Source organism: Gopherus flavomarginatus, chromosome 23 (assembly GCF_025201925.1).
Source record: "Gopherus flavomarginatus isolate rGopFla2 chromosome 23, rGopFla2.mat.asm, whole genome shotgun sequence".
In the NCBI taxonomy this organism is placed as follows: domain Eukaryota; kingdom Metazoa; phylum Chordata; order Testudines; family Testudinidae; genus Gopherus; species Gopherus flavomarginatus.
Genome location: NC_066639.1, coordinates 17,076,864 through 17,101,788, shown reverse-complemented (window position 1 = coordinate 17,101,788; position 24,925 = coordinate 17,076,864). Strand labels below are relative to the sequence as shown.

The 24,925-nt window shown below is 65.4% G+C and overlaps 3 protein-coding genes across 5 annotated transcripts; 2 read left to right on the top strand and 1 right to left on the bottom strand.

Annotated features, from left to right (window-relative positions):
• Positions 1 to 622: 622 nt before the first annotated feature.
• On the bottom strand, positions 623 to 11,039 carry VMO1 (vitelline membrane outer layer 1 homolog). The gene is made up of 4 exons (XM_050933572.1): positions 10,994 to 11,039; positions 5,495 to 5,754; positions 5,087 to 5,175; positions 623 to 968 (listed from the first exon to the last, which is right to left on the bottom strand). Exons 2-4 carry the CDS (start codon positions 5,678 to 5,680, stop codon positions 674 to 676), a joined length of 570 nt encoding a protein of 189 aa, XP_050789529.1. The 5' UTR covers positions 5,681 to 5,754; positions 10,994 to 11,039; the 3' UTR covers positions 623 to 673.
• A 3,688-nt stretch (positions 11,040 to 14,727) lies between these two features.
• On the top strand, positions 14,728 to 17,235 carry GLTPD2 (glycolipid transfer protein domain containing 2). Of its 3 annotated transcripts, none has more exons than XM_050933562.1 (4): positions 14,728 to 14,851; positions 15,482 to 15,573; positions 15,761 to 15,957; positions 16,594 to 17,235. In XM_050933562.1, the coding sequence occupies exons 1-4, from the start codon at positions 14,770 to 14,772 to the stop codon at positions 17,117 to 17,119; spliced, it is 897 nt and encodes a 298-aa protein (XP_050789519.1). In that variant the 5' UTR covers positions 14,728 to 14,769; the 3' UTR covers positions 17,120 to 17,235. The 3 variants fall into 3 exon arrangements, with proteins under 3 accessions (XP_050789519.1, XP_050789518.1, XP_050789520.1); XM_050933561.1 differs by having other exon boundaries at positions 15,479 to 15,573; XM_050933563.1 differs by lacking the exon at positions 15,482 to 15,573 and having other exon boundaries at positions 15,732 to 15,957.
• Positions 17,236 to 18,896: 1,661 nt separating this feature from the next.
• On the top strand, positions 18,897 to 24,658 carry PSMB6 (proteasome 20S subunit beta 6). Its single transcript, XM_050933564.1, has 6 exons — positions 18,897 to 19,008; positions 19,453 to 19,520; positions 21,606 to 21,737; positions 23,140 to 23,269; positions 24,237 to 24,381; positions 24,478 to 24,658. The coding sequence occupies exons 1-6, from the start codon at positions 18,925 to 18,927 to the stop codon at positions 24,603 to 24,605; spliced, it is 687 nt and encodes a 228-aa protein (XP_050789521.1). The 5' UTR covers positions 18,897 to 18,924; the 3' UTR covers positions 24,606 to 24,658.
• The last annotated feature ends 267 nt before the right edge of the window (positions 24,659 to 24,925 follow it).

The following is a 24,925-nucleotide window of genomic DNA, read 5'->3' as shown; positions in this document are numbered from 1 at the left end:
CGGGGTGGGGCCCGGGGGAGGGGGAACCTGGGGGGCTGGAGGGCGGACGAACAGCCCAGGAGTGGGGTGCATGGGGCGCCAGAGGATGAGATGTCATGGGGGGTGGGGGAGAACGCATTGGTGGTGGGGGGATTATTTTGCCCTCTGGCTTGGTAACAAGCTGGCTCCCGGCACCCCCCCTCCCCATGCCTGCCCCCACAAGGAGGGGTCCTGTCAGACAAGGGAGCCATTCTGGGAAACTGAGGCAGGCTGCTCAGTTGAACCCCAGCCGGATGCTCCCCACCCCGCACGGAGCTGTGCTTGGGTCCAGGGTGCCAGCAGGAGCAGTGGGGGGGACTACGATGCCCCCCCAAAGGACGGGCTGAGAGGCAGCCTGATGTGGGGGTCCCCCCACACTGGGGCATTGACAGCAGAGGGTCTAGGGGTCTGAGCGGGTTCCCCTGCCTGGCTTCCCCTCTACCAACCCCGAATCCTTCCCCCCCCATGACACAGGAACCCCAATGAACCCCGAATCCCCCCAGAACCTGCCTCCACTCCTCCAGGGTGCACTAGGCCTGTCCCCCCAGACCCCCAGGCCAGGCTCCCCCCACAATCCCAGCCCCCAATAAAGACACGAGGCGGCTGGGAAGAGGCCCTGGGCCAGATTTAATGGGCAGGTGCCCCCGGGGGGGCCCTAGGGCGGGCAGCAGAAGAAACGGAAGTCGTTGAGGGCCGTGTTGGCCCCCCGTTGGCCCCCCGGCTCCTCCACCCGGGTCTGGAGGCCACAGACGGAGCCAGAGAGGCAGGGGTGGCTCCAGGGCCCCTCCCGGTCCCCGGCGTCGCCGGCCAGCAGCTCCCCGTCGGAGCAGGCCACGCGCAGGCTGGTGGCGGCCACGTCGTCCCTGGCGTCCTGCCGCGGCTGCACCCCCAGCGAGAAGGCGCGAAGGTAGCCCCAGGGGCAGTACCGGGCCCTCTGCCACCAGCCCCACCTGAGCCGGGGGAGGAAGGGGTTAGAGGTGCCTGTCTGTCCGTCCGTCCCTCCACCCATTCATCCATCCCTCCACCTGTCCCTCCACCCACCCATCCACCCATCCGTCCCTCCACCTATCCGTCCACCCACCTGTCTGCCCGCCCCCCTGTCCATCCCTCCACCCACCCATCTACCCACCTACCCATCCGTCCGTCCCTCCACCCATCCATCCATCCCTCCACCTGTCCCTCCACCCACCCGTCCCTCCACCTATCCGTCCACCCACCTGTCCGCCTGCCCCCCTGTCCATCCCTCCACCCACCCATGTATCCACCTACCCATCCGTCCGTCCCTCCACCCACCCATCTACTCACCCATCCACCCATCCATCCCTCCACCTGTCCACCCGTCCGTCCATTTATCTACTCATCCTTCCACCTGTCCACCCGTCCGTCCATTTATCTACTCATCCTTCCACCTGTCCACCCATCCATCTGTCCCTCCTCCCGTCCGTCCATCCCTCCACTCATCTACCCACCCATCCATCCATGTATCCACTCACCTACCCACCCGTCCATCTGTCCCTCCACCCATCCACCCATCTGTTCATCTCTGTCCATTGGTCTCTCCACCCACCCATCCACCTGTCCATCCATTCATCCACCCACCTGTCCGTCCGTCCCTCCACCCACCTACCAGTCTGTCTGTCCGTTCCTCCACCCGTCCGTGCATCCGCCTCTCCACCCACCCACCCGTCAACCCATCCTTCCACCCATTCACTCACCTACCTACCCACCCACCTATCCACTTGTCCATCTGTCCTTCCACCTGTCCATCCATCCCTCCACCCATCTCTCCATCCACCCACCCACCCACCCATCCATCCCTCCACTCATCCACCCATCTATCCACCCACCTACTGACCCATCCACCCACTTGCCCACCTGTCTGTCCATCCCGCCCTCCACCCAACCGTCCGTCCATCTACCCACCCACCTACCCACCTCTCCACGGTCCATCCACCCACCCATCCATCCATGTGTTCACCCACCCACCCACCTGTCCCTCCACCCACCCACCCGTCCACCCACCTACCCACCTGTCCATTTGTCCTTCCACCCATCTACCCATCCCTCCACCCGTCCGTCCATCTATCCCTCCACCCGCCCACCTGTCCATCCATCCATCCACCCACCCACCCATCTGTCCATCTGTCTGTCCCTCCACCCGTCCATCCATTCACCCACTTATCCACCTGTCTATTCGTCCCTCCGCCCACCTGTCCACCCATCTGTCCATCTATCCACCCACCTGTCCATCCATCCCTCCACCCACGTACCCACCTGTCCATCCACCCCTCCACCTGACCATCCATCTACCCACCCACCTCCCCATCCACCCCTCCACCTGTCCATCCATCTAGCCACCCATCCATCCATCCGTCCCTCTATCCACCCCTCCACCCGTCCATCCATCTATCCCTCCACCCGTCCATCCATCCATCCACCCACCCACCCATCTGTCCATCTATCCACCCACCTACCCACCTGTCTGTTCATCTGTCCCTCCACCCACCTTCCCACTGCTCTACCCAACTAACCCTCCATCCACCCACCCCCACTACCCACCGAACCCTTTACCCCCTCACACCCCATCTGTCTATACATCCCACCCCCATCCACCCACCTCTTCCTCCCCCCATGTCCATCCCCACACCCCCATCTGTCTATACATCCCTCCCCCATCCACCCACCCCTTCCTCCCCCCATGTCCATCCCCACACCCCCATCTGTCTATACATCCCTCCCCCATCCACCCACCCCTTCCTCCCCCCATGTTCGTACCCACACCTCCATCTGTCTATACATCCCTCCCCCATCCACCCACCCCTTCCTCCCCCCATGTTCGCACCCACACCCCCATCTGTCTATACATCCCTCCCCCATCCACCCACCCCTTCCTCCCCCCATGTCCATCCCCACACCCCCATCTGTCTATACATCCCTCACCCCCATCCACCCACCCCTTCCTCCTCCCATATCTGTACCCACACCCCCATCTGTCTATACATCCCTCCCCCATCCACCCACCCCTTTCTCCCCCCATGTCCATCCCCACACCCCATCTGTCTATACATCCCTCCCCCATCCACCCACCCCTTCCTCCCCCCATGTCCGTACCCACACCCCCATCTGTCTATACATCCCTCCCCCATCCACCCACCCCTTTCTCCCCCCATGTCCATCCCCACACCCCATCTGTCTATACATCCCTCCCCCATCCACCCACCCCTTCCTCCCCCCATGTCCGTACCCACACCCCCATCTGTCTATACATCCCACCCCCATCCACCCACCCCTTTCTCCCCCCATGTTCGTACCCACACTCCCATCTGTCTATACATCCCACCCCCATCCACCCAGCCCTTCCTCCCCCCATGTTCGTACCCACACCCCCATCTGTCTATACATCCCACCCCCATCCACCCACCCCTTCCTCCTCCCATGTCCATCCCCACACCCCCATCTGTCTATACATCCCTCCCTCATCCACCCACCCCTTCCTCCCCCCATGTCCATCCCCACACCTCCATCTGTCTATACATCCCTCCCCCATCCACCCACCCCTTTCTCCCCCCATGTCCATCCCCACACCCCCATCTGTCTATACATCCCACCCGCATCCACCCACCCCTTCCTCCCCCCCATGTCCGTACCCACACCCCCATCTGTCTATACATCCCTCCCCCATCCACCCACCCCTTCCTCCCCCCATATTTGTACCCACACCCCCATCTGTCTATACATCCCTCCCCCATCCACCCACCCCTTCCTCCCCCCATGTCCGTACCCACACCCCCATCTGTCTATACATCCCTCCCTCATCCACCCACCCCTTTCTCCCCCCATGTCCGTACCCACACCCCCATCTGTCTATACATCCCTCCCTCATCCACCCACCCCTTTCTCACCCCATGTCCATCCCCACATCCCCATCTGTCTATACATCCCACCCCCATCCACCCACCCCTTCCTCCCCCCATGTCCATCCCCACACCCCCATCTGTCTATACATCCCACCCCCATCCACCCACCCCTTTCTCCCCCCCATGTCCATCCCCACACCTCCATCTGTCTATACATCCCTCCCCCATCCACCCACCCCTTTCTCCCCCCATGTCCATCCCCACACCCCCATCTGTCTATACATCCCACCCCCATCCACCCACCCCTTTCTCCCCCCATGTCCGTACCCACACCCCCATCTGTCTATACATCCCACCCCCATCCACCCACCCCTTTCTCCCCCCATGTCCGTACCCACACCCCCATCTGTCTATACATCCCACCCCCATCCACCCACCCCTTCCTCCCCCCATATCTGTACCCACACCCCCATCTGTCTATACATCCCATCCCCATCCACCCATCCCTTTCTCCCCCCATGTCCGTACCCACACCCCCATCTGTCTGTACATCCCTCCCTCATCCACCCACCCCTTCCTCCCCCCATGTCCATCCCCACACCCCCATCTGTCTATACATCCCTCCCCCATCCACCCACCCCTTCCTCCCCCCATGTCCGTACCCACACCCCCATCTGTCTATACATCCCACCCCCATCCACCCACCCCTACCTCCCCCCATGTCCGTACCCACACCCCCATCTGTCTATACATCCCACCCCCATCCACCCACCCCTTCCTCCCCCCATGTTCGTACCCACACCCCCATCTGTCTATACATCCCTCCCCCATCCACCCACCCCTTTCTCCCCCCATGTTCGTACCCACACTCCCATCTGTCTATACATCCCACCCCCATCCACCCACCCCTTCCTCTCCCTATATCTGTACCCACACCCCCATCTGTCTATACATCCCACCCCCATCCACCCACCCCTTTCTCCCCCCATGTTGGTACCCACACCCCCATCTGTCTATACATCCCTCCTCCATCCACCTATCCCTTCCTCACCCCACGTCCATCCCCACATCCCGATCTGTCTATGCATCCCTCCCTCTCCATATGGCGGAGTCCTTGGGTGGGGGCTCAGAAGGGGTCTAGCCCTTGGGGGCTGACACAAGGTGGGGTGGGCCCATGGCTGCCGTGAGGGACCCAGGCGTCCAGTACTCACGCTCCCACGCTGGACTGGATGGTGGTGCCGTCGGAACAGTGCAGACGGATCCCGTTTAGCCCCGTGTTGTCCTCCCCTGGCGCATTGCCCTGGGAGCGGGGGGCAGAGACAGGGTGAGGTGGGGGGGTGAGAGTCAGAGAGGGGGCAGGGAGAGGGGGTTGGTGGATGGGAGGAGGAAAAGGGGGTGGGAGATAGGGGGGCTATTGGGGGCAGGGAGATAAGGGGCTGTTGGGGGGGTGGAGGGATAAGGGGCCTGTTGGGGGGTGGGGGGAAAAGGGGACTGGTGGGGGCGAGAGATAAGGGGGATGTTGGGGGAGGGGGATATGGGGCAGGTGGGGGGCAGGGGATAAGGGTCAGAGGGGGAGGGATATAAAGGGGGGTGTATAAGTGGGGAGGGGGAGCTGCTACCTTCGAATTGAAGCCATTGGCGTAGCTGCCCTCAGGGCACATCTCCACAGGCCCCCACACCCCACGCGGGGCCCCGTTGGGCACCACAATGACCTGGTTGTAAGGCCGGGAGGGGGGCACCTTGGCCTGGCCCCCCAGCATGGCCCCCGGGGCCAGCAGCAGGCAGAGAAGGGCACCGAGCTGCATCACGGCTGCGTCCGGACTCGGGGGCTTGGACTGGGCCCTGCGGGGGAGTTTGTACCTGGCTTGTCCCTGGGCCCCTGCCAATGCACACAGGGCCTTATCTTCTGGGGCGGGGTCACCGTGCCCCAGGCCGGCCCGGCCCCCCCGCCCCCTTTGCACTCCAGACCCGGCGTCCCCACCGCTGGGGTGCCCCTCACTCCTGACCCGCAGCCCCTGCCAGCCCAGCCCTGCCCCCCCAAGCCCTGCCGGTGCCCCTCACTCCTGACCCGCAGCCCCTGCCAGCCCAGCCCTGCCCCCCCAGCCCTGCCTGTGCCCCTCACTCCCAACCCGCAACCCCCTGCCTCAGTGGTTCTAGACAAGCCTGTAGCTCTGATCGGGGACGGGATCTGATATGGGCTGCACTGGCCGTTGTCACAGTCCTGGGGGGGTGAGATGGGGCGATTGCCGGTTCAGGGATGGGGGTTAAACCCATGTGAATCAGGTGCCCAGAGACAAGCCCTGAGTGGCTAACGGATATGAACAGCTGGGATCTCCACTCAAGGGGGGCTGAGGTGTGGGAGGGGGAAGTGGGGAGGGGGAGGTGGCGGGTGAGGTGAATAAGGCTGGGGCGTCCATAGGGAGGGAGAAGGGTGAATTGCCTTGGGGGTGTTGAAGGGCCGAAGGGCCTGGGGTAGGGATTTTGGGTGCACAGTGTGGGGGGAGAAATGTGAGGGGAGAGGGGCCTGGAGGGTGACACACAGCAACAGAGGTGCGGGGGGAGACAGAGACATTTCGGCCTCCTTATCTATGTTGATTCAGCTTTGCTCGTTTCCTGATAACGAGGTGCTCTGGCCCCGGCCACCAACCACTTCCCCCTCCCGCCCCCCGCGCCTTCCCCTACCAGCTCCCCCCGTCCCCGCCGAGCAGACAGCAAACCCCGGCCAGGAGGAAACCACAGAGATGCAGCCAGGTGGTAACTGGTGCATTAGCGCTGCTAAGACACAGCTGCCCCCCCTCACCAGCGGCCCCTACCAGATCAGCAGCTCCCCCCACACACACCGGGCCGGGAACGCTCGGCCGGCTGGAAACAGGCGGGAGCAGCCGCTATCCCAAACAGCAGCCGCTCATCCCGCCGACGGGGCTTCGGGGCCGTCCCCCCATTTAATGGTGCACATGGCACCCCGCTGGCAGGGCAGCCCGTGAGGCCCACGGTGCCATGTCCATCCCCTTCCTGGGCGAGAGGCACCGGCCAAGCACGAGCGACTGGGCTGTAGCCTGGGTGAAATCCTCTGGCTGGGGGACCCCATGAGCTGCCCCCATCGCACGCCAAAGGGTGAATGGCAGGCGAGGAAGCTGGTGATCGGGTTAGCCTCGGCCCCGACCCTTCTCCAGTGAGCTGGGGGGGGACACGGCAGTACTGGGCTCAGCCACTGGCAAAGGGCCGCCGGGTGTGTGGGTGCAGGGAGGGGATATTTGGGGTCCAGATCTCTCTGGGGGCTTAAGTGTTGTGGAGAGGACAAAGGCAGCTTTCCACTCCTGCTCCCCTCCAGATCAGCCCCATGGGCCTGCCAGCCTGGTATCCTCCCCTCCCCCAGATCAGACCCCCAGCCCCAGCCCCCTCAGTCTTCCCCTCCCCAGATCAGAACCAGACAGCAGTGGGCTGGGGGAGTTGTGGTCCTGGGGCCGGGGGTTACACACTCCCAGGCTGTTGGGGGGAAGGGGGGAATTGGTCTCTCTGATCACACCTGGGTCTTATCATGCAAGCGTGATGGGTGCCAGGCAGTTTGGGGGGGGGGGGAGTCTGAGCGTGTGAGGGTCCGTGTGATGGGTGGCTCTGTGTGTGTGAATCTGCTTGCACGAGTGTGTTTGCACATGTTAATCTCCTTGCACGAGTGTGCATGTTTGCACGTGTGTGTGAAGGGAATTTGTCTCTTTTACATGCTGACAACCTTGCTGAGCCTGTCACCCCAATGCAGCTGCAGGCAATTGAATGGTGGGGTGTAGCCGTCTGAGTGTGCATCCGTGCCGTCCTTCTACCCAGCTGTGATCTGCCTGTCAGCAGCCTGGCCTCATCCTGACACACCTAGGCTGGGGCGCAGGATGCCTGGGTCCTGTTCCCAGCTGACCCCGTGCCACTTCCAGCAGCTTGCCATGCCTCAGTTTCCCCTTCCCGGAGCCTCACCCAGGACTGCATGGCCCAGAGGTGACGGATGCAGCAGAAGCACCCGGAAGGAGGTGAGTCTGCGTGTGAAATGGGTCCACCCTGCTGCCGCCTCTGACATCATCCCCCAACCCCGTCCCCGGGGGGGTCAGGAAATGGGTCCCGTCCCATAGCGCCATCACAGAGACAGAATCACCCGGGGACCGTGGCGCCATGGAGCCTCCAATGGGGCCTTTTCTCCTCGTTCTCCACTTCGCGGGTGAGTCCGCTGCAGGGGGGGCATGCAGCCCGGGGGGTGGGGAGCCCCAATCCGGGGAATCGGGGTTTGGGGAGGAGACACCCCAGGGATGGAGAGCACTTGAATGGGAGAAATGGAGTTGGCCTGCCCCAACAGGGAAATGGCGAGCCATAGATGGATGGGTGCATTATGGGGATGGATGGATGGGGGGGATGCATGGCGATGGACGGACGGAAAGATGGATGGATGGGGAGACATAGGTCTGGATAGATGGATGGATGGACAGATGGATGGGGTACATAGGGACAGATGGACGAATGGCTAGAGGGGATACAGGGATGGATGGATGGACGGACGGACAGAGGTACATAGGGACAGATGGATGGATGGGGGAACATAGGGCTGGATGGATGGATGGACGGACGGGGGTACATAGGGATGGACAGATGGACGGAAGGATGGGGGGACATAGGGCTGGATGGATGCATGGACGGACAGATGGACGGATGGCTAGAGGGGACACAGGGATGGATGGACAGATGAATGGATGGACGAGTGGACGGGGGGTACATAGGCTGGACAGCTGGACGGCTGGGGGGACACAGGGACAGATGGACGGATGGCTAGAGGGGACACAGGGATGGATGGACAGATGAATGGATGGACGAGTGGACGGGGGGTACATAGGCTGGACAGCTGGACGGCTGGGGGGACACAGGGACAGATGGACGGATGAATGGATGGACGGGTGGAAGGGGGCACATAGGGCTGGATGGATGGACAGATGGATGGGGTACATAGGGCTGGCTGGCTGGATGGATGGATGGACAGACTGACGGATGGCTAGAGGGGACACAGAGCCAGATGGATGGATGCATGGACGGACGGGGGTACATAGGGACAGACGGACGGATGGGGGGACACAGGGCTGGATGGACAGACAGACGGGAGTACATAGGGATGGATGAATGGATGGACAGGTGGACGAGGGTACATAGGGCTGGCTGGATGGATGGATGGACAGACGGATGGATGGATGGACGGGTGGACGGGGGTACATAAAGCTGGATGGATGGACAGATGGATGGGGGTACATAGGGCTGGATGGATGGATGGACAGATGGACGGATGGCTAGAGGGGACACAAAGATGGATGGATGCATGGACGGACAGGGGTACATAGGGACAGACGGACGGATGGGGGGACACAGGGCTGGATGGACAGACAGACGGGGGTACATAGGGATGGATGAATGGATGGACGGGTGGACGGGGATACATAGGGCTGGCTGGCTGGATGGATGGATGGACAGACGGATGGGGGTACATAGGGCTGGATGGATGGATGGATGGACAGACGGATGGATGGATGGACGGGTGGATGGGGGTACATAGGGCTGGATGGATGGACAGATGGATGGGGTACATAGGGCTGGATGGATGAATGGATGGACGGTGGACGGGGGTACATAGGGCTGGATGGATGAATGGATGGACAGATGGATGGGGGTACATAGGGCTGGATGGATGAATGGATGGACGGTGGACGGGGGTACATAGGGCTGGATGGATGAATGGATGGACAGATGGATGGGGGTACATAGGGCTGGATGGATGGATGGATGGATGGATGGATGGATGGATGGACAGACGGATGGGGGTACATAGGGCTGGATGGATGGATGGATGGACAGACGGGTGGATGGGGGTACATAGGGCTGGATGGATGGACAGATGGATGGGGGTACATAGGGCTGGATGGATGGATGGACAGATGGACGGATGACTAGAGGGGACACAGAGATGGATGGATGGATGCATGGACAGATGGGGTACATAGGGACAGACGGACAGATGGGGGGACACAGGGCTGGCTGGACGGACAGACGGGGGTACATAGGGATGGATGAATGGATGGACGGGTGGATGGGGGGTACCTGGGGCTGGACGGACGGACGGCTAGGGGGACACAGGAACAGATGCTGGGTAACAGAGGCAATATCTACCCACCTCTGTCTGTGATCTGTGGAGGGGACAGGGCTGTTGGGTCTGTGACCCCCAAAATTTCCCCCAGCCCCCGTGGTTGGCTGGACTCTAGTGGGGTTTGTGAAGGTGCTGACTCAGCGGATGTAGGTTCCCGGGGAGGCGATGTGGTGTGGGGGGGGGTTAGGTGGCCACACAGTGAACTTGCTTAGCAGCCCCGACCAGGTGCCCTGTGGAACGGCACCTCGGTCCCCCACCAGGACTGCGCCGGGGCAGGGCCGCAGCAAACTGCCCCGAAAGCAACACCCGGAGGCCGGATCCCCGGCCACGAGAACTGGGGTCACGGCATTTCCCACAGTCCTGCCGGGGCTGGAATAGAACCCAGGAGTCCTGGCTCCCAGCCCCCCGCCCCACCCCGAGCCAGGGAGAGAACCCAGGAGTCCTGGCTCCCAGCCCCCCGCCCCACCCCGAGCCAGGGAGAGAACCCAGGAGTCCTGGCTCCCAGCCCCCCGCCCCACCCCGAGCCAGGGAGAGAACCCAGGAGTCCTGGCTCCCAGCCCCCCGCCCCACCCCGAGCCAGGGAGAGAACCCAGGAGTCCTGGCTCCCAGCCCCCCGCCCCACCCCGAGCCAGGGAGAGAACCCAGGAGTCCTGGCTCCCAGCCCCCCGCCCCACTCCGAGCCAGGGAGAGAACCCAGGAGTCCTGGCTCCCAGCCCCCCGCCCCACCCCGAGCCAGGGAGAGAACCCAGGAGTCCTGGCTCCCAGCCCCCCGCCCGACTCCGAGCCAGGGAGAGAACCCAGGAGTCCTGGCTCCCAACCCCCACTCGTGTGTGGCTGTGTGCACCGGTGTCGGGGTCTGTGTGAGTGTGAGCTCCAAGCCCCCAAGGGCCCAGCCCACCCCCTCACCCCTCTCCACTCCCCCCGCAGGGGCCCTGGCCGGGCCGCCCCGGCTGACCCAGCCGTCTCCGTCCCACGTGGTGGATGAGAAGATCCCGCGGCTCCACTGCCAGATGTCGGGGAGCGACATCACCGCCCACGTCCTGTCCTGGTACCACCAGCCCCCCGGGCAGGGCCCCATCTTCCTGCTGAGTCACCGGGCCGGGGACAGCAAGCCCGCGTACGGGGTCGGCATCTCGGAGCGCTTCATCGCCAGCCTGGAGCGTGACACCAACACCTTCAGCCTCACCATCGGCAACGTCAAACCCGCCGACGCCGGCACCTACTTCTGCGCCGTCTGGTACGCCAACCAGTACCTCTTCGGAGAGGGCACCCGCCTCATCCTGGGAGGTGAGCCACCGAGGATGGGGGGGACCCGGAACCGGCCCGGAGCATGGCTAGAACCCAGCGGGGCATTCTGGAGCGGGTTCTGGAGCGGCTGGCGCCAGGCTGATGCCAGAGCTGGTCCAGAGCCGGCTGGAGCTGCGACCAGAAGACAGAGACAGTGAACCAATCTAGAACCCACCCCAAATAAATCTAGAACACCCCATAACCCTTCCGGATCAGAGCCGCGGAAATGTTCTGGAGCTGGCACCTGATTAGCGGGGACCATTTGCATACTGATCTAGAACCCACAGTGGCTCAATCTAGAACCCACCATGGCTCAACTTAGGATGTACCCAGAACCCTTCCAGATCACAGCCGCCGAAGTGTTCTGGAGCTGGCACATGATTAGTGGGGACCGTGCTGGGGGAATACGTGAAACTGATCTAGAACCCACCCTGAATCACTCTAGAATGTGTCCAAAATCCTTCCAGATCAAAGCCACAAAAACGTTCTGGTTTCTGGCCCATCAGTTGGGGGAAGTTATTTAGGGCCATGCCTAGGAAAAGACCCAGGGCTGATCTAGACCCCCACCCCAAATCGATCTAGATAACACGCTGAGCCATTCTGGGTGGTTCCAGAGGGACCTGCTGGGGCACATCTAGAACCCGCAGGGCGGTGATCTCGATTGTGAGGCGAAGCGTTCTGGGCCAGAGCCCTAGAAACGTGCGGGAAGCCGTGCGCGGCCAGTCGGCACCGCGTCTGGAACATGCGGAGAACCAGATCCAGAACCTTTCTCTGACCGTCGAGGACTGGTCCAGAGCCCAACTGGATCCCATCTAGAGCCGGCCCAGGAGACCCATCGACCCAGCCGAAGGCTGGCGCCGGGACCACCCCAGAACCCAGTCTAGAACCCCCCACAAAACCAGCCCCTAAATGCCTAGAACAGAGACTGAACCGCTCCAGCACCCACCTAGATGTGATCTAGAGCTAGAACCCACCTAGAACCAAGCCCCCTCTCCCCCCAACCTGACCCTCTCCCCTCTCCGGTTCCAGGTGACCCCAGGGAGAAGCGCCGGCCGCAGGTGGCCCTGTTGGGCCCGGCTCCGGCGCCCGGCCCGGCCTTCCTGTGCCTGGCCTGGGGGTTCTCCCCGGAGCCGATCCGGGTGCGCTGGCAAGTGGACGGGCGGGAGCTGGGCCCCGGGGAGGCGTCACCGCCGGCAGAGGGCCAGGATGGGGCCGGAGCCGCCAGCCTGCTCCACCTCCCGCCCGGGGCCTGGCTGGAGGGGGCCCGCGTGACCTGCCGGGTGGAACACGAGACCCAGGCCCAGCAGAGCAGCGGCGAGGTGAAGGGGGCCGGCCGCCGAGGTGAGATCCCCCCGAACCCCAACCTCCCCCCGCACCCCCCACGGTAACTCACCCCCAGTTTGTCTCTCCCCCCCACGCAGGCTGCTCGGTATCCGCCGGAGACCCTATCCCGCCGCCTGACCCTCTTGGTAACGGGACCACGGAGAGCACCGCCCTCCAGAGCACCGGTACGGGACCCCCAACCCTCCCCCTTTGGGGTCACAGCCACGCCCCCCTAACTGTCCCCTCTCCCCCGCAGGGGCCCCGAGCCTGGGCCGGATCCTGCTGACGGCCTGGCGCTGCTACCTGGGGATGCTGGCCGCCAGCTGCCTCTACAGTCTGGGGGTCTCCCTCCTCATGGGGCTGCGGGGTCTGCGGGAACCCAGGCATCCGGGGCCACCCCCACCCCCACCGGGAGCCCAGCGGAGAGCTGGCCAGGAGCGTCGCTTCAAATGAGATTGCCCAGCCCCCCTTTGCTGTGCCCCACTGATCCCCCCTGCAGTGACCCCTGCCTGGGGACCGGGAACACCCCCGAACTGGCCCCCCACATCCCCTGCCTGGAACCTCTAGCCCTCACCCCGGCTGTCCCGTGCCGGCTGCAATGGTGACCCCTCAGCCCCTGCTAATCCTGCCCCCCCCGGTATCTCTGACACCCCCTGACACACCGAGCTTGGCTATTGGTCAATAAAGCCTTAAAAAACCTCCTTTGAGACGGACTCTGTGCACTGGGGAACTCAGCCCCCCACACTGCCCCCCACAACCCCATTGCTGCCCCACAGCTGCTGAGTCTGTGCAACCAGGGACTCCTGGGTTCTCTCCCTGGCTCTGGGAGGGGAGTGGCGGCTGGTGGGTTAGAGCAGGGGGGCTGGGAGCCAGGACTCCTGGGTTCTCTCCCCGGCTCTGGGAAGGCAGTGGGGGCTGGTGGTCAGAGCAGGGGGGGCTGGGAGCCAGGACTCCTGGGTTCTCTTCCCAGCTCTGGGAGGGGAGTGGGGGCTGGGGGGTTAGAGCAGGGGGGCTGGGAGCCAGGACTCCTGGGTTCTCTCCCCGGCTCTGGGAAGGCAGTGGGGGCTGGTGGTCAGAGCAGGGGGGGCTGGGAGCCAGGACTCCTGGGTTCTCTTCCCAGCTCTGGGAGGGGAGTGGGGGCTGGGGGGTTAGAGCAGGGGGGCTGGGAGCCAGGACTCCTGGGTTCTCTCCCCGGCTCTGGGAGGGGAGTGGGGGCTGGTGGGTCAGAGCGGGGGGGCTGGGAGCCAGGACTCCTGGGTTCTCTCCCTGGCTCTGGGAGGGGAGTGGGGGCTGGTGGGTTAGAGCAGGGGGGCTGGGAGCCAGGACTCCTGGGTTCTCTCCCTGGCTCTGGGAGGGCAGTGGGGGCTGGTGGTCAGAGCAGGGGGGGCTGGGAGCCAGGACTCCTGGGTTCTCTTCCCAGCTCTGGGAGGGCAGTGGGGGCTGGTGGGTTAGAGCAGGGGGGTTGGGAGCCAGGACTCCTGGGTTCTCTCACCAGCTCTGGGAGGGGAGTGGGGGCTGCTGGTTAGAGCAGGGGGGCCGGGAGCCAGGACTCCTGGGTTCTCTTCCCAGCTCTGGGAGGGGAGTGGGGGCTGGTGGGTTAGAGCAGGGGGGCTGGGAGCCAGGACTCCTGGGTTCTCTCCCTGGCTCTGTGAGGGGAGTGGGGGCTGGTGGGCCAGAGCAGGGGGGGCCGGGAGCCAGGACTCCTGGGTTCTCTCCCTGGCTCTGGGAGGGGAGCGGGGGCTGGTGGGTTAGAGCAGGGGGGGCTGGGAGCCCCCAAACTCCAGCCTTCTTCTGCCCTCAGGTTCCCCCCAATTCCACTCTGTGGGGCAAAGTCCCTTCCACTGTTAATTTTTAACCTGACCATCTCTCCGCCCCCCATCTGACCTCCAGTCACCCAGAGTTTGAGCCATGGGGTGGGGGGGGAGCAGCCACCCGCCCCCAGCGCAGTGTCTGCCAGGGAACTGGACATGGGGCATTTCCCCTCGGGGGCGGATGTGGGGTGGGGGGGCTCTCTGGGGTGGGGGGATGGGAGCCCCGCCCCGATAACAGGCCCTTATCTGCAGTGAGCAGCTGGGCCGGGCAGGGGCAGGGGGCAAGGCTGTGGGGCTGGGATGTGTGGGGATGGGCCCCCGGCGGCTGCCGCGTGTCCTGCTCCCTGCGGTGGCCTTTCTCGGCCTCCTCTTCCTCTCCGGCCTCCGGCTCCGTGAGTGACCCCCCCCCCCGCATCTCCCCACCGGCTGCCCGCCCCACGAGTGACCTCCCCTGGCCGACATGCACTGCCTCAGCCCCCCCATCGTGCCCCATAAACCCCCTCTGGCCCCATGGGACTCCCCACAGCTCCCTCACGCTCCCCCACTGGGTGACACCCCCCCCGCAGTGACCCCCGCCTAGAACCCACGCCAGCCTCTGCCTCCGGGAGTGAGCGGGCCAGCCCCACAGACCTGCTCCCCCACTGCCCCCCCACCGGGCCCCCCAGCCCCGCCCCGCTGCGTGCCGGGCTCTGTATGAATAGGGGGTGAGGGGCGGATTGTGTCGGTCTGTGGGGCAGCGGGGGGGCGGTGCTCTGGCCTGCATGGGCTGTTGCATGTACCAGGCATGTTCTTAGCGTGTCACCTGCGTGTAGCCTGCCCCTGTGCCTAGACTACTGGCCGGACGCTTGTCTGTTGTTAGTGTGTGCAAAGCCGGAGGCCTGCAGGGACGGTGCAAGTACCTCCCCGTATGCGTCATGCGTGTCGTTAGCGTGTGCAAACCGGGGAGACCATTGGGAATTGGGGGGGGGACTGTCTGTCCTTGTGGCTGAGCTCTGTCCTTCCCCCACCCCCCGGAACAGCAGAGGTGCAGCTCTCGGCCTGCGTTCGGGGCGGGTGGCCCTGCAGCTGGCTTGGGGGCAGAGGGGCGACGGCCCCCCCTGAACAGGATGGGAAGGTGAGACCCCCCCTTGTGCTCCCCTCCAAAACCTGCCCCAAATCTCGCCCCCCTCCCAGCCCTGACTCCTGCCCCCATCCCTACCCCAAAACGTCCCCACCCCTCCGTTCCACCTGCCTCACATCCTGATCCTGACCCCCCACCACGCCGCCCCACAGAGAACCTGTCTGCTGTGTCCCCTCTGCAGCCGCCTCATCTCTCCCCGACGAGAGGCTCCCGCCTGCCCCTTCCCAGACACGGGACCCCCCCTCCGCACCGGGCCCCCCGCTGCCCGGGCCAAGGCTTCCAGATCAGCAGCCTCCTGGCAGCCTTCAGGGCCTGTGTGACTCCGGAGGGAGAAATCCTGCTGGGGGAGTATCTGGCCGGCTGGAAAGAACTGATCAAGTGAGTCCACCCCGGTGTCACTGGCCGCCCCACCCCAGAGGTGGGCGCATCTCAGCGCCAGGTGAGGGGTCCCTGTTTAACTGGTCGCCCCGCCCCAGAGGTGGTCGCATCTCAGCGCTGGGCGAGGGATACCTGGGTAACCGGCTGCCCCGCCCCAGAGGTGGCTGCATCTCAGCGCTGGGCGAGGGGTCCCTGGGTAACCGGCCGCCCCATCCCAGAGGTGGGTGCATCTCAGTGCCGGGTGAGGGGTCCCTGGGTAACGGGCCGCCCCGCCCCAGAGGTGGCTGCATCTCAGCGCTGGGTGAGGGGTCCCTGTGTAACCAGCTGCTCCGCCCCAGAGGTGGCTGCATCTCAGCGCCAGGCGAGGGGTCCCTGGGTAACCGGCTGCCCTGCCCCAGAGGTGGCTGCATCTCAGCGCCGGGCGAGGGGTCCCTGGGTAACCGGCCGCCCCGCCCCAGAGGTGGCTGCATCTCAGTGCTGGGTGAGGGGTCCCTGGGTAACCGGCCGCCCCGCCCCAGAGGTGCCACATCTCAGCGCTGGGCGAGGAGTCCCTGTTTAACTGGTCGCTCCGCCCCAGAGGTGGGCGCATCTCGATGCCGGGTGAGGGCTCAGCTGTCCCCTCTCTCTCCCCCCTAGACTGATAGACACTCTGGGGGCCGCGTTTGGGCTCCTGGCCCGGGAGACGCAGACGAAGATGGAGATCCTGGAGGGGCACCGCTCGGGGCCGCACGCCCCTCACTACCGCACCCTGCAGGCCATGGTGGCCTTCGAGCTGCGGCGGGGCCGGGTGGGGCTCCGGGTGCTGCCCCCGGACCAGCCCCCCTCGGGGAGCCGGACCCTGCTGCGCCTCCACCGGGCCCTCAAGTGGCTGGAGCTGTTCCTGGGGAAGCTGGGCCGCAGTGGGGCAGAGGACGACCCCTCCCAGCTGTGCGCCGAGGCCTACCAGGCGGCCCTGGCCCGGTACCACAGCTGGTGGGTGCAGCAGGCAGCCGGGCTGGCTTTCCTGGCCCTGCCCTCGCGCCGGGAGCTGTACGGGCTCGTCTGCGCCGAGGGGGAGCGGGAGGTCCAGGCCGTGCTGCTGGAGGCCGTCGGCACCATCGCCGGGGTGTATAACGTCACCCAGCAGCTGTACGCCGCCCGCGGCCTGTTGGAGCTGCCCTGAGTTGCCGCCGGGGGGCGCCGGAGGGGAAAAGTTGGAGGGCACCGGGGGCGCCGGGTCTGTTCAGCCCTAGGACGGGGACTGGCTGGCTCAGGGGGGCAGGGAATGGGGCAGGGGTCTGTCCCCTCTGGGGGGGCGCCGGCTCCCACCCGGCCCCAGGGCGGGGACTGGCTGGCTCAGGGGGACGAGGAATGGGGCAGGGGCCTGTCCCCTCTAGGGGGCGCTGGCTCCCACCTGGCCCCAGGGCAGGGACTGGCTGGCTTGGGGGGCAGGGAATGGGGCAGGGGCCTGTCCCCTCTAGGGGGCGCCGGCCCCCACCCGGCCCCAGGGCAGGGACTGGCTGGCTTGGGGGGCAGGGAATGGGGCAGGGGCCTGTCCCCTCTGGGGCGGCGCCGGCTCCTCCCCGGCCCCAGGGCAGGGACTGGCTGGCTCAGGGGGCAGGGAATGGGGCAGGGGCCTGTCCCCTCTGGGGGGCGCCGGCTCCCCCCCGGCCCCAGGGCGGGGACTGGCTGGCTCAGGGGCGTGGGGAATGGGGCAGGGGCCTGTTCCCTCTGGGGGGCACCGGCTCCCCCCCGGCCCCAGGGCAGGGACTGGCTGGCTCAGGGGGGCAGGGAATGGGGCAGGGGCCTGTCCCCTCTAGGGCAGGGTGTTGGGCACGGTTGTGAACCAGCAGCTCCAGAAATGGGGCCAAGTAAAGAGACGCCCCGAGCTCGACGTGGTCGCCGGAGTCTTTTGTCGCGAGACGCGTTTCGCCGCCTGGCCAGGCTGGTCTCTGAGCCTCCTCGGGGGGGAGAATCCCACAGGGGTCGCTCCTCACCCCCAACGGAAATGTGGGGCAGCCCCTCCAGGCCAGTGCCTGACCCCTGCCGGGGGCGCACGGGGTGGGTCTCAGCGCAGCCGTGTGACCCCTGTGGGCAGCTCCTCCCTGGGGGGCGCAATGTGGACAGGGCAGGGCTGGGGAGGGACCGTGGGTCAGGGCTGGGGGGGACACAGGGCGAGGCTGGAGGAGGGGCCGTGGGGCAGAGCTGGGAGGGACACACAGGGCAGGGTGGGGGGACACAGGGTGCTGGGGGAGGGGCCGTGGGGCAGGGCTGGGGGGGACACAGGGTGGAGGGGGCCAGGGAAGCAGGCGGTGACGTCATACGTGATGTGATGACGTCACACCCAGCCCTGCTGACATCATAGCCCCAGGCAGTGACATCACAGCCATGCCAGGCACAAGGGGTGATGTCACCCCGCTCCCTGGTGACGCCACGGTGACATCACACGCGATATGTGATGACATCATGACACATGGAGATGTTTTGGTGACGTAGCCGTGGTCCGGTGACGTCAGTGAGTCGAACGATGACGTCAGATCGATTGACAGCGGTGCGCGGGGCTCGCGCGGTGGCCACTCTGCCGTAAAGCGGCCCCAGCGGGCGTCGCAAAGGGGAATTGGACCCGCTGCCGTAAAACAAGGCCGGAGCATGTCGCAAGCGGGGCGGGCGGCCGCGCCGCCGTAAAGCGATACCGCCTCGTGTGTCGTAAAGCCAAAGGGGCCGCTGTGGAGCGAAGGGCGGAATCCGCCACGCTGCCGTAAAGCGCGACGCGGGCGGCTGCCGTAAAACCGCCCCCCGCGAGGGCTGAGCGTGGCCGTAAAGCGTCTCCGCCCCCCCCCCCGCGCACAGATACCGCCGTCTCACCTTGCCGTAAAGCGCGGTGGGTGGCTGGGGCGGCGACGGCGAAAGAGGTGTCGTAAAAGCGCCTCGCCATGCCCTCGCGCGGCGGCCCGGCTTTACGACAGTGTCGCGCGGCGCCGGGGGACGATGGCGGCGCTGGCGGTGTCCGGGCTCCGGGTCGGGCCGGCGGGGGGGGCCCCGGACTGGGCGGGGCGGCCCCTGAGCACCGGGGTGAGCGGGGGGAGGGGCAGGCAGGGGGGGCCCCAGGCACGGGGGGGAGGGGCAGACGGGGGGTGGGGCAGGCGCGGGGGGAGGGGCAGGAAGGGGGGATCCCAGGGGGGGCAGGGGGGGGGTCCCAGGCACGGGGGGGAGGGACAGGCGGGGGGGAGGGGCAAGGAGAAGGGGCAGGGAGGGGGGATCCCGAGGGGGAGGGGCAGGCAGGGGGGGGATCCCGGGGGGGAAGGGCAGGGAGGGGGGCTCCCAGGGGCAGGGAGGGGGGCTCCCGGGGGGGAGGGGCAGGGAGGGGGGCTCCCAGGCGCGGGGGGGGGAGGGGCAGGAAGGGGGGGTCCCGGGGGGGGGAGGGGCAGGGAGGGGCAGGGAGGGGGGATCCCGGGGGGGCAGGGAGGGGGTCCCAGGCGCGGGGGGGGCGCTGCGCTCACCCTCCTCTCCCCCCAGACAACCATCATCGCGGTGGAGTTCGACGGGGGGGTCGTGATCGGCGCCGACTCGCGGACAACCACGGGGTGAGCCGGGGGGGGGCGTGTCCTGGTCCCCGGGCCCCCCCCCATCGATGGGTTTGGGTCGCTCCGGGACCGGCCCCCGGCTGTCGGGGCGGGGGAGGGGGAACGTGCTGCTGTGTTATGGTAGGGTTGCCCGGGCGGTGGTGGTTATGGGGGGGGGCGGACGAGGGGCAGTTGAGCTCCCATCTGTGGCTGTCTCTCCCTGTCCGGGGGGGGGTGTTGTTTACGATGGGTCTCTGGGGGGGTGCAGTGTTTTGGTAGGGTCTCTGGGGGTGGGGGGAGGCTCAAAGGGACCTAGACAAGTTAGAGGATTGGGCCAAAAGAAACCTGATGAGGTTCAACAAGGACAAGTGCAGAGTCCTGCCCTTAGGATGGAAGAATCCCATGCACTGCTACAGACTAGGGACCGAGTGACTAGGCAGCAGTTCTGCAGAAAAGGACCTGGGGTTACAGTGGACGAGAAGCTGGATCTGAGTCAGCTGTGGGCCCTTGTTGCCGAGAAGGCTAACGGCATTTTGGGCTGTATAAGTAGGGGCATTGCCAGCAGATCGAGGGACGTGATCATTCCCCTCTATTTGACATCGGTGAGGCCTCATCTGGAGACTGTGTCCAGTTTTGGGCCCTCCACTACAGAAGGGATTTGGACAAATTGGAGAGAGTCCAGCGGAGGGCAACAAAAATGATTCGGGGGGCTGGAGCACATGACTTACGAGGAGAGGCTGAGGGAACTGGGATTGTTTAGTCTGCAGAAGAGAAGAGTGAGGGGGGATTTGATAGTTGCCTTCAACTACCTGAAGGGGGGTCCAAAGAGGATGGAGCTCGGCTGTTCTCAGTGGTGGCAGGTGACAGGACAAGGAGCAATGGTCTCAAGTTGCAGTGGGGCGGGTCTGTTTTGGGACTGGCTCTGTTCAATATCTTCATCAACGATTTAGATGTTGGCATAGAAAGTAGCTTATTAAGTTTGCAGACAACACCAAACTGAGAGGGATTGCAACTGCTTTGGAGGACAGGGTCAAAATTCAAAATGATCTGGACAAGTTGGAGAAATGGTCTGAGGTAAACAGGAGGAAGTTCAATAAAGATAAATGCAAAGTGCTCCACTTAGGAAGGAACAATCAGTTTCACACATACAGAATGGGAAGAGACTGTCTAGGAAGGAGTATGGCAGAAAGAGATCTAGGGGTCATAGTGGACCACAAGCTTAATATGAGTCAACAGTGTGATACTGTTGCAAAAAAAAGCAAACGTGATTCTGGGATGCATTAACAGGTGTGTTGCAAACAAGACACGAGAAGTCATTCTTCCGCTTTACTCTGCGCTGGTTAGGCCTCAACTGGAGTATTGTGTCCAGTTCTGGGCACCGCATTTCAGGAAAGATGTGGAGAAATTGGAGAGGGTCCAGAGAAGAGCAACAAGAATGATTAAAGGTCTTGAGAACATGACCTATGAAGGAAGGCTGAAGGAATTGGGTTTGTTTAGTTTAGAAAAGAGAAGACTGGGAGGGGACATGATTCAGTTTTCAGGTATCTAAAAGGGTGTCATCAGGAGGAGGGAGAAAACTTGTTCAGCTTAGCCTCCAATGATAGAACAAGAAGCAATGGGCTTAAACTGCAGCAAGGGAGATTTAGGTTGGACATTAGGAAAAAGTTCCTAACTGTCAGGGTAGTTAAACACTGGAATAGATTGCCTAGGGAAGTTGTGGAATCTCCATCTCTGGAGATATTTAAGAGTAGGTTAGATAAATGTCTATTAGGGATGGTCTAGACCGTGTTTGGTCCTGCCATGAGGGCAGGGGACTGGACTCGATGACCTCTCGAGGTCCCTTCCAGTCCTAGCGTCTGTGAGTCTATGAATTAGGAAACACTATTTCCCTAGGAGGGTGGTGAAGCACTGGGATGGGTTCCCTAGGGAGGTGGTGGGATCTCCACCCTTAGAGGTTTTTAGGGCCCGGCTTGACAAAGTCCTGGCTGGGATGATTTACTTGGGGTGGGTCCTGCTTTGAGCAGGGGGTGGGACTGGATCCCTCCTGAGGTCCCATCCAACCCTGGATTCTCTGGGTCTGTGATGCTCCGGCTCTGCCTCCCGCAGCTCCTACGTGGCTAATCGAGTGACGGACAAACTGACGCCCATCCACGAGCGCATCTTCTGCTGCCGCTCCGGCTCCGCCGCCGACACCCAGGCCATCGCCGACGCCGTGGCCTATCAGCTGGGCTTCCACAGGTACTGGCCCTGCCCCCTGGGCTCCTAGCTCCGCCCCTGTCCCCGCCCCAGGGCACTAACTGCACCTCTGGGTCCTAGCCCCGCCCCTAGGCCATCGCTGACGCCGTGGCCTATCAGCTGGGCTTCCACAGGTACTGGCCCTGCCCCCTGGGCTCCTAGCTCCGCCCCTGTCCCCGCCCCAGGGCACTAACTGCACCCCTGGGTCCTAGCCCCGCCCCTAGGCCATCGCTGACGCCGTGGCCTATCAGCTGGGCTTCCACAGGTACTGGCCCTGCCCCCTGGGCTCCTAGCTCCGCCCCTGTCCCCGCCCCAGGGCACTAACTGCACCTCTGGGTCCTAGCCCCGCCCCTAGGCCATCGCCGACGCCGTGGCCTATCAGCTGGGCTTCCACAGGTATTGGCCCTGCCCCCTGGGCTCCTAGCTCCGCCCCTGTCCCCGCCTCAGGGCACTACCTGCACCTCTGGGTCCTAGCCCCGCCCCTAGGCCATCGCCGACGCCGTGGCCTATCAGCTGGGCTTCCACAGGTACTGGCCCTGCCCCCTGGGCTCCTAGCTCCGCCCCTGTCCCCGCCCCAGGGCACTAACTGCACCTCTGGGTCCTAGCCCCGCCCCTAGGCCATCGCCGATGCCGTGGCCTATCAGCTGGGCTTCCACAGGTACTGGCCCTGCCCCCTGGGCTCCTAGCTCCGCCCCTGTCCCCGCCCCAGGGCACTACTTGCACCTCTGGGTCCTAGCCCCGCCCCTAGGCCATCGCTGATGCCGTGGCCTATCAGCTGGGCTTCCACAGGTGCTGGCCCCTAGCCCCGCCCCTGGGCTCCTAGCTCCGCCCCTGTCCCCGCCCCAGGGCACTACCTGCACCTCTGGGTCCTAGCCCCGCCCCTAGGCCATCGCCAACGCTGTGGCCTATCAGCTGGGCTTCCACAGGTGCTGGCCCCTAGCCCCGCCCCCGGGCTCCTGGCCCCGCCCCCTGGCTCCTGGCCCCGCCCCCAGACCATAGTTGATGCTGTGGCTATCAGCTGGGCTTCCACAGGTGCTGGCCCTGGATCCCGCCCCCTGAGTCCATTCCCTGCCCTGGGACTGGGGGGAGCACTACGGGCCCCTGCCCCTCTCCCTGCCCCTGGCCCCATTCCCTGCCGGGGGGTGGTACAGGCCCCTGCCCCTCTCCCTGCCCCTGGCCCCATTCCCTGCCGGGGGGTGGTACAGGCCCCTGACCCTCTCCCTGGCCCCGGCTCCGTTCCCCGCCGGGGGGGGGACAGGCCCCTGACCCGTTCCCTGCCCCTGGCTCCATTCCCCGCCGGGGGGAGGGAGGAGGACAGGCCCCTGACCCGTTCCCTGCCCCTGGCTCCATTCCCCGCCGGGGGGAGGGAGGAGGACAGGCCCCTGACCCGTTCCCTGCCCCGCAGCATCGAGCTGGACGAGCCGCCCCTGGTGCACACGGCCGCCAGCCTCTTCAAGGAGATGTGTTACCGCTACCGCGAGGACCTCATGGCCGGCATCATCGTCGCCGGCTGGGACAGGCGCAAGGGGGGGCAGGTGAGCGGCCCCCAGGGCGCTGCGGAGTCGGGGCTGGGCCCGGTGCCCCACGTGCTTCCCTTCCACCTGCTTCTGTCAGCCCCATAGCGTGTCCCAGAGATACGGGGGCCTTCAGTCCCTGTCCCCGTGCAGCGTCTGGCACAGCCCCCCGTCCTGCCCCAGGGGTGTCCCCGGCCGCCCCGTCCTGGCCCAGGGGTGTCCCCGGCCGCCTCGTCTCGCCCTGGGGTGTCCCTGGGTCCCCAGCCGCCCTGCTCCAAAGGTGGCTGCATCTCAGCGCTGGGCGAGGGGTCCCTGGGTAACCAGCCACCCCGCCCCAGAGGTGGCTGCATCCCAGTGCAGGGCGAGGGGTCCCTGGGTAACTGGCTGCCCCGCCCCAGAGGTGGGCGCATCTCAGCGCCAGGGGAGGGGTCCCTGTGTCACTGGCCGCCCCGCCCCAGAGCTGGGCGCATCTCAGCGCTGGGCGAGGGGTCCCTGGGTAACTAGCCGCCCCACCCCAGAGGTGGCTGCATCTGAGCGCCGGGCAAGGGGTCCCTGGGTAACTGGCCGCCCCGCCCCAGAGGTGAGCGCATCTCACCACGGGGTGAGGGGTCCCTGCGTAACCAGCCACCCCACCCCAGAGGTGGCTGCATCTCAGCATCGGGCGAGGGGTCCCTGGGTAACCAGCCACCCCACCCCAGAGGTGGCTGCATCTCAGCATCGGGCGAGGGGTCCCTGCGTAACCAGCCACCCCACCCCAGAGGTGGCTGCATCTCAGCACCGGGCGAGGGGTCCCTGGGTAACCGGCCGCCCTGCCCCAGAGCTGGGCGCATCTCAGCGCCGGGTGAGGGGTCCCTGGGTAATTGGCTGCCCCGCCCCAGAGGTGGGCGCATCTCAGCGCCGGGTCAGGGGTCCCTGGGTAACCGGCCGCCCCGCCCCAGAGCTGGGCACATCTCAGGGCCGGCCGCGCTCTCTGGCTCTCTCTCCCCAGGTGTTCGCGGTGCCCATGGGCGGGATGATGGTTCGCCAGCCCTTCTCGGTGGGCGGCTCGGGCAGCTCCTACATCTACGGCTTCGTCGACGCCTCCTACAAGCCGGGCATGAGCCGGGAGGAGTGTCTGAGCTTCACGGCCAATGGTAACGTCCTGCCCCCCGGCTCCCTGCGCGGCGGGCTGGGACCCAGGAGTCCGGGCCGCGCCCCTCCCCCTGACGCGCTCTCCTCTCCCCTTGCAGCGCTGGCGCTGGCCATGGAGCGGGACGGCTCCAGCGGTGGGGTGATCCGGCTGGCCGCCATCACGGAGCAGGGCGTGGAGCGCCAGGTCGTCCTGGGCAACCGGCTGCCGCGCGTCTCCTCCCCCTGAGGGGGGCCACCCCGACACCCCCTGCAACGCACGGATTAAACTATGGGACCCCACGCCCGGCCTCTGTCCTTCCAGCAGGACGCCTGGGTTCTCTGCCTGCCGGGGAGGGGAGGGGGCTGGGAGCCAGGACGCCTGGGTTCTCTGCCTGCCGGGGAGGGGAGGGGGCTGGGAGCCAGGACGCCTGGGTTCTCTGCCTGCCGGGGAGGGGAGGGGGCTGGGAGCCAGGACGCCTGGGTTCTCTGCCTGCCGGGGAGGGGAGGGGGGTGGGAGCCAGGACGCCTGGGTTCTCTGCCTGCCGGGGAGGGGAGGGGGGTGGGAGC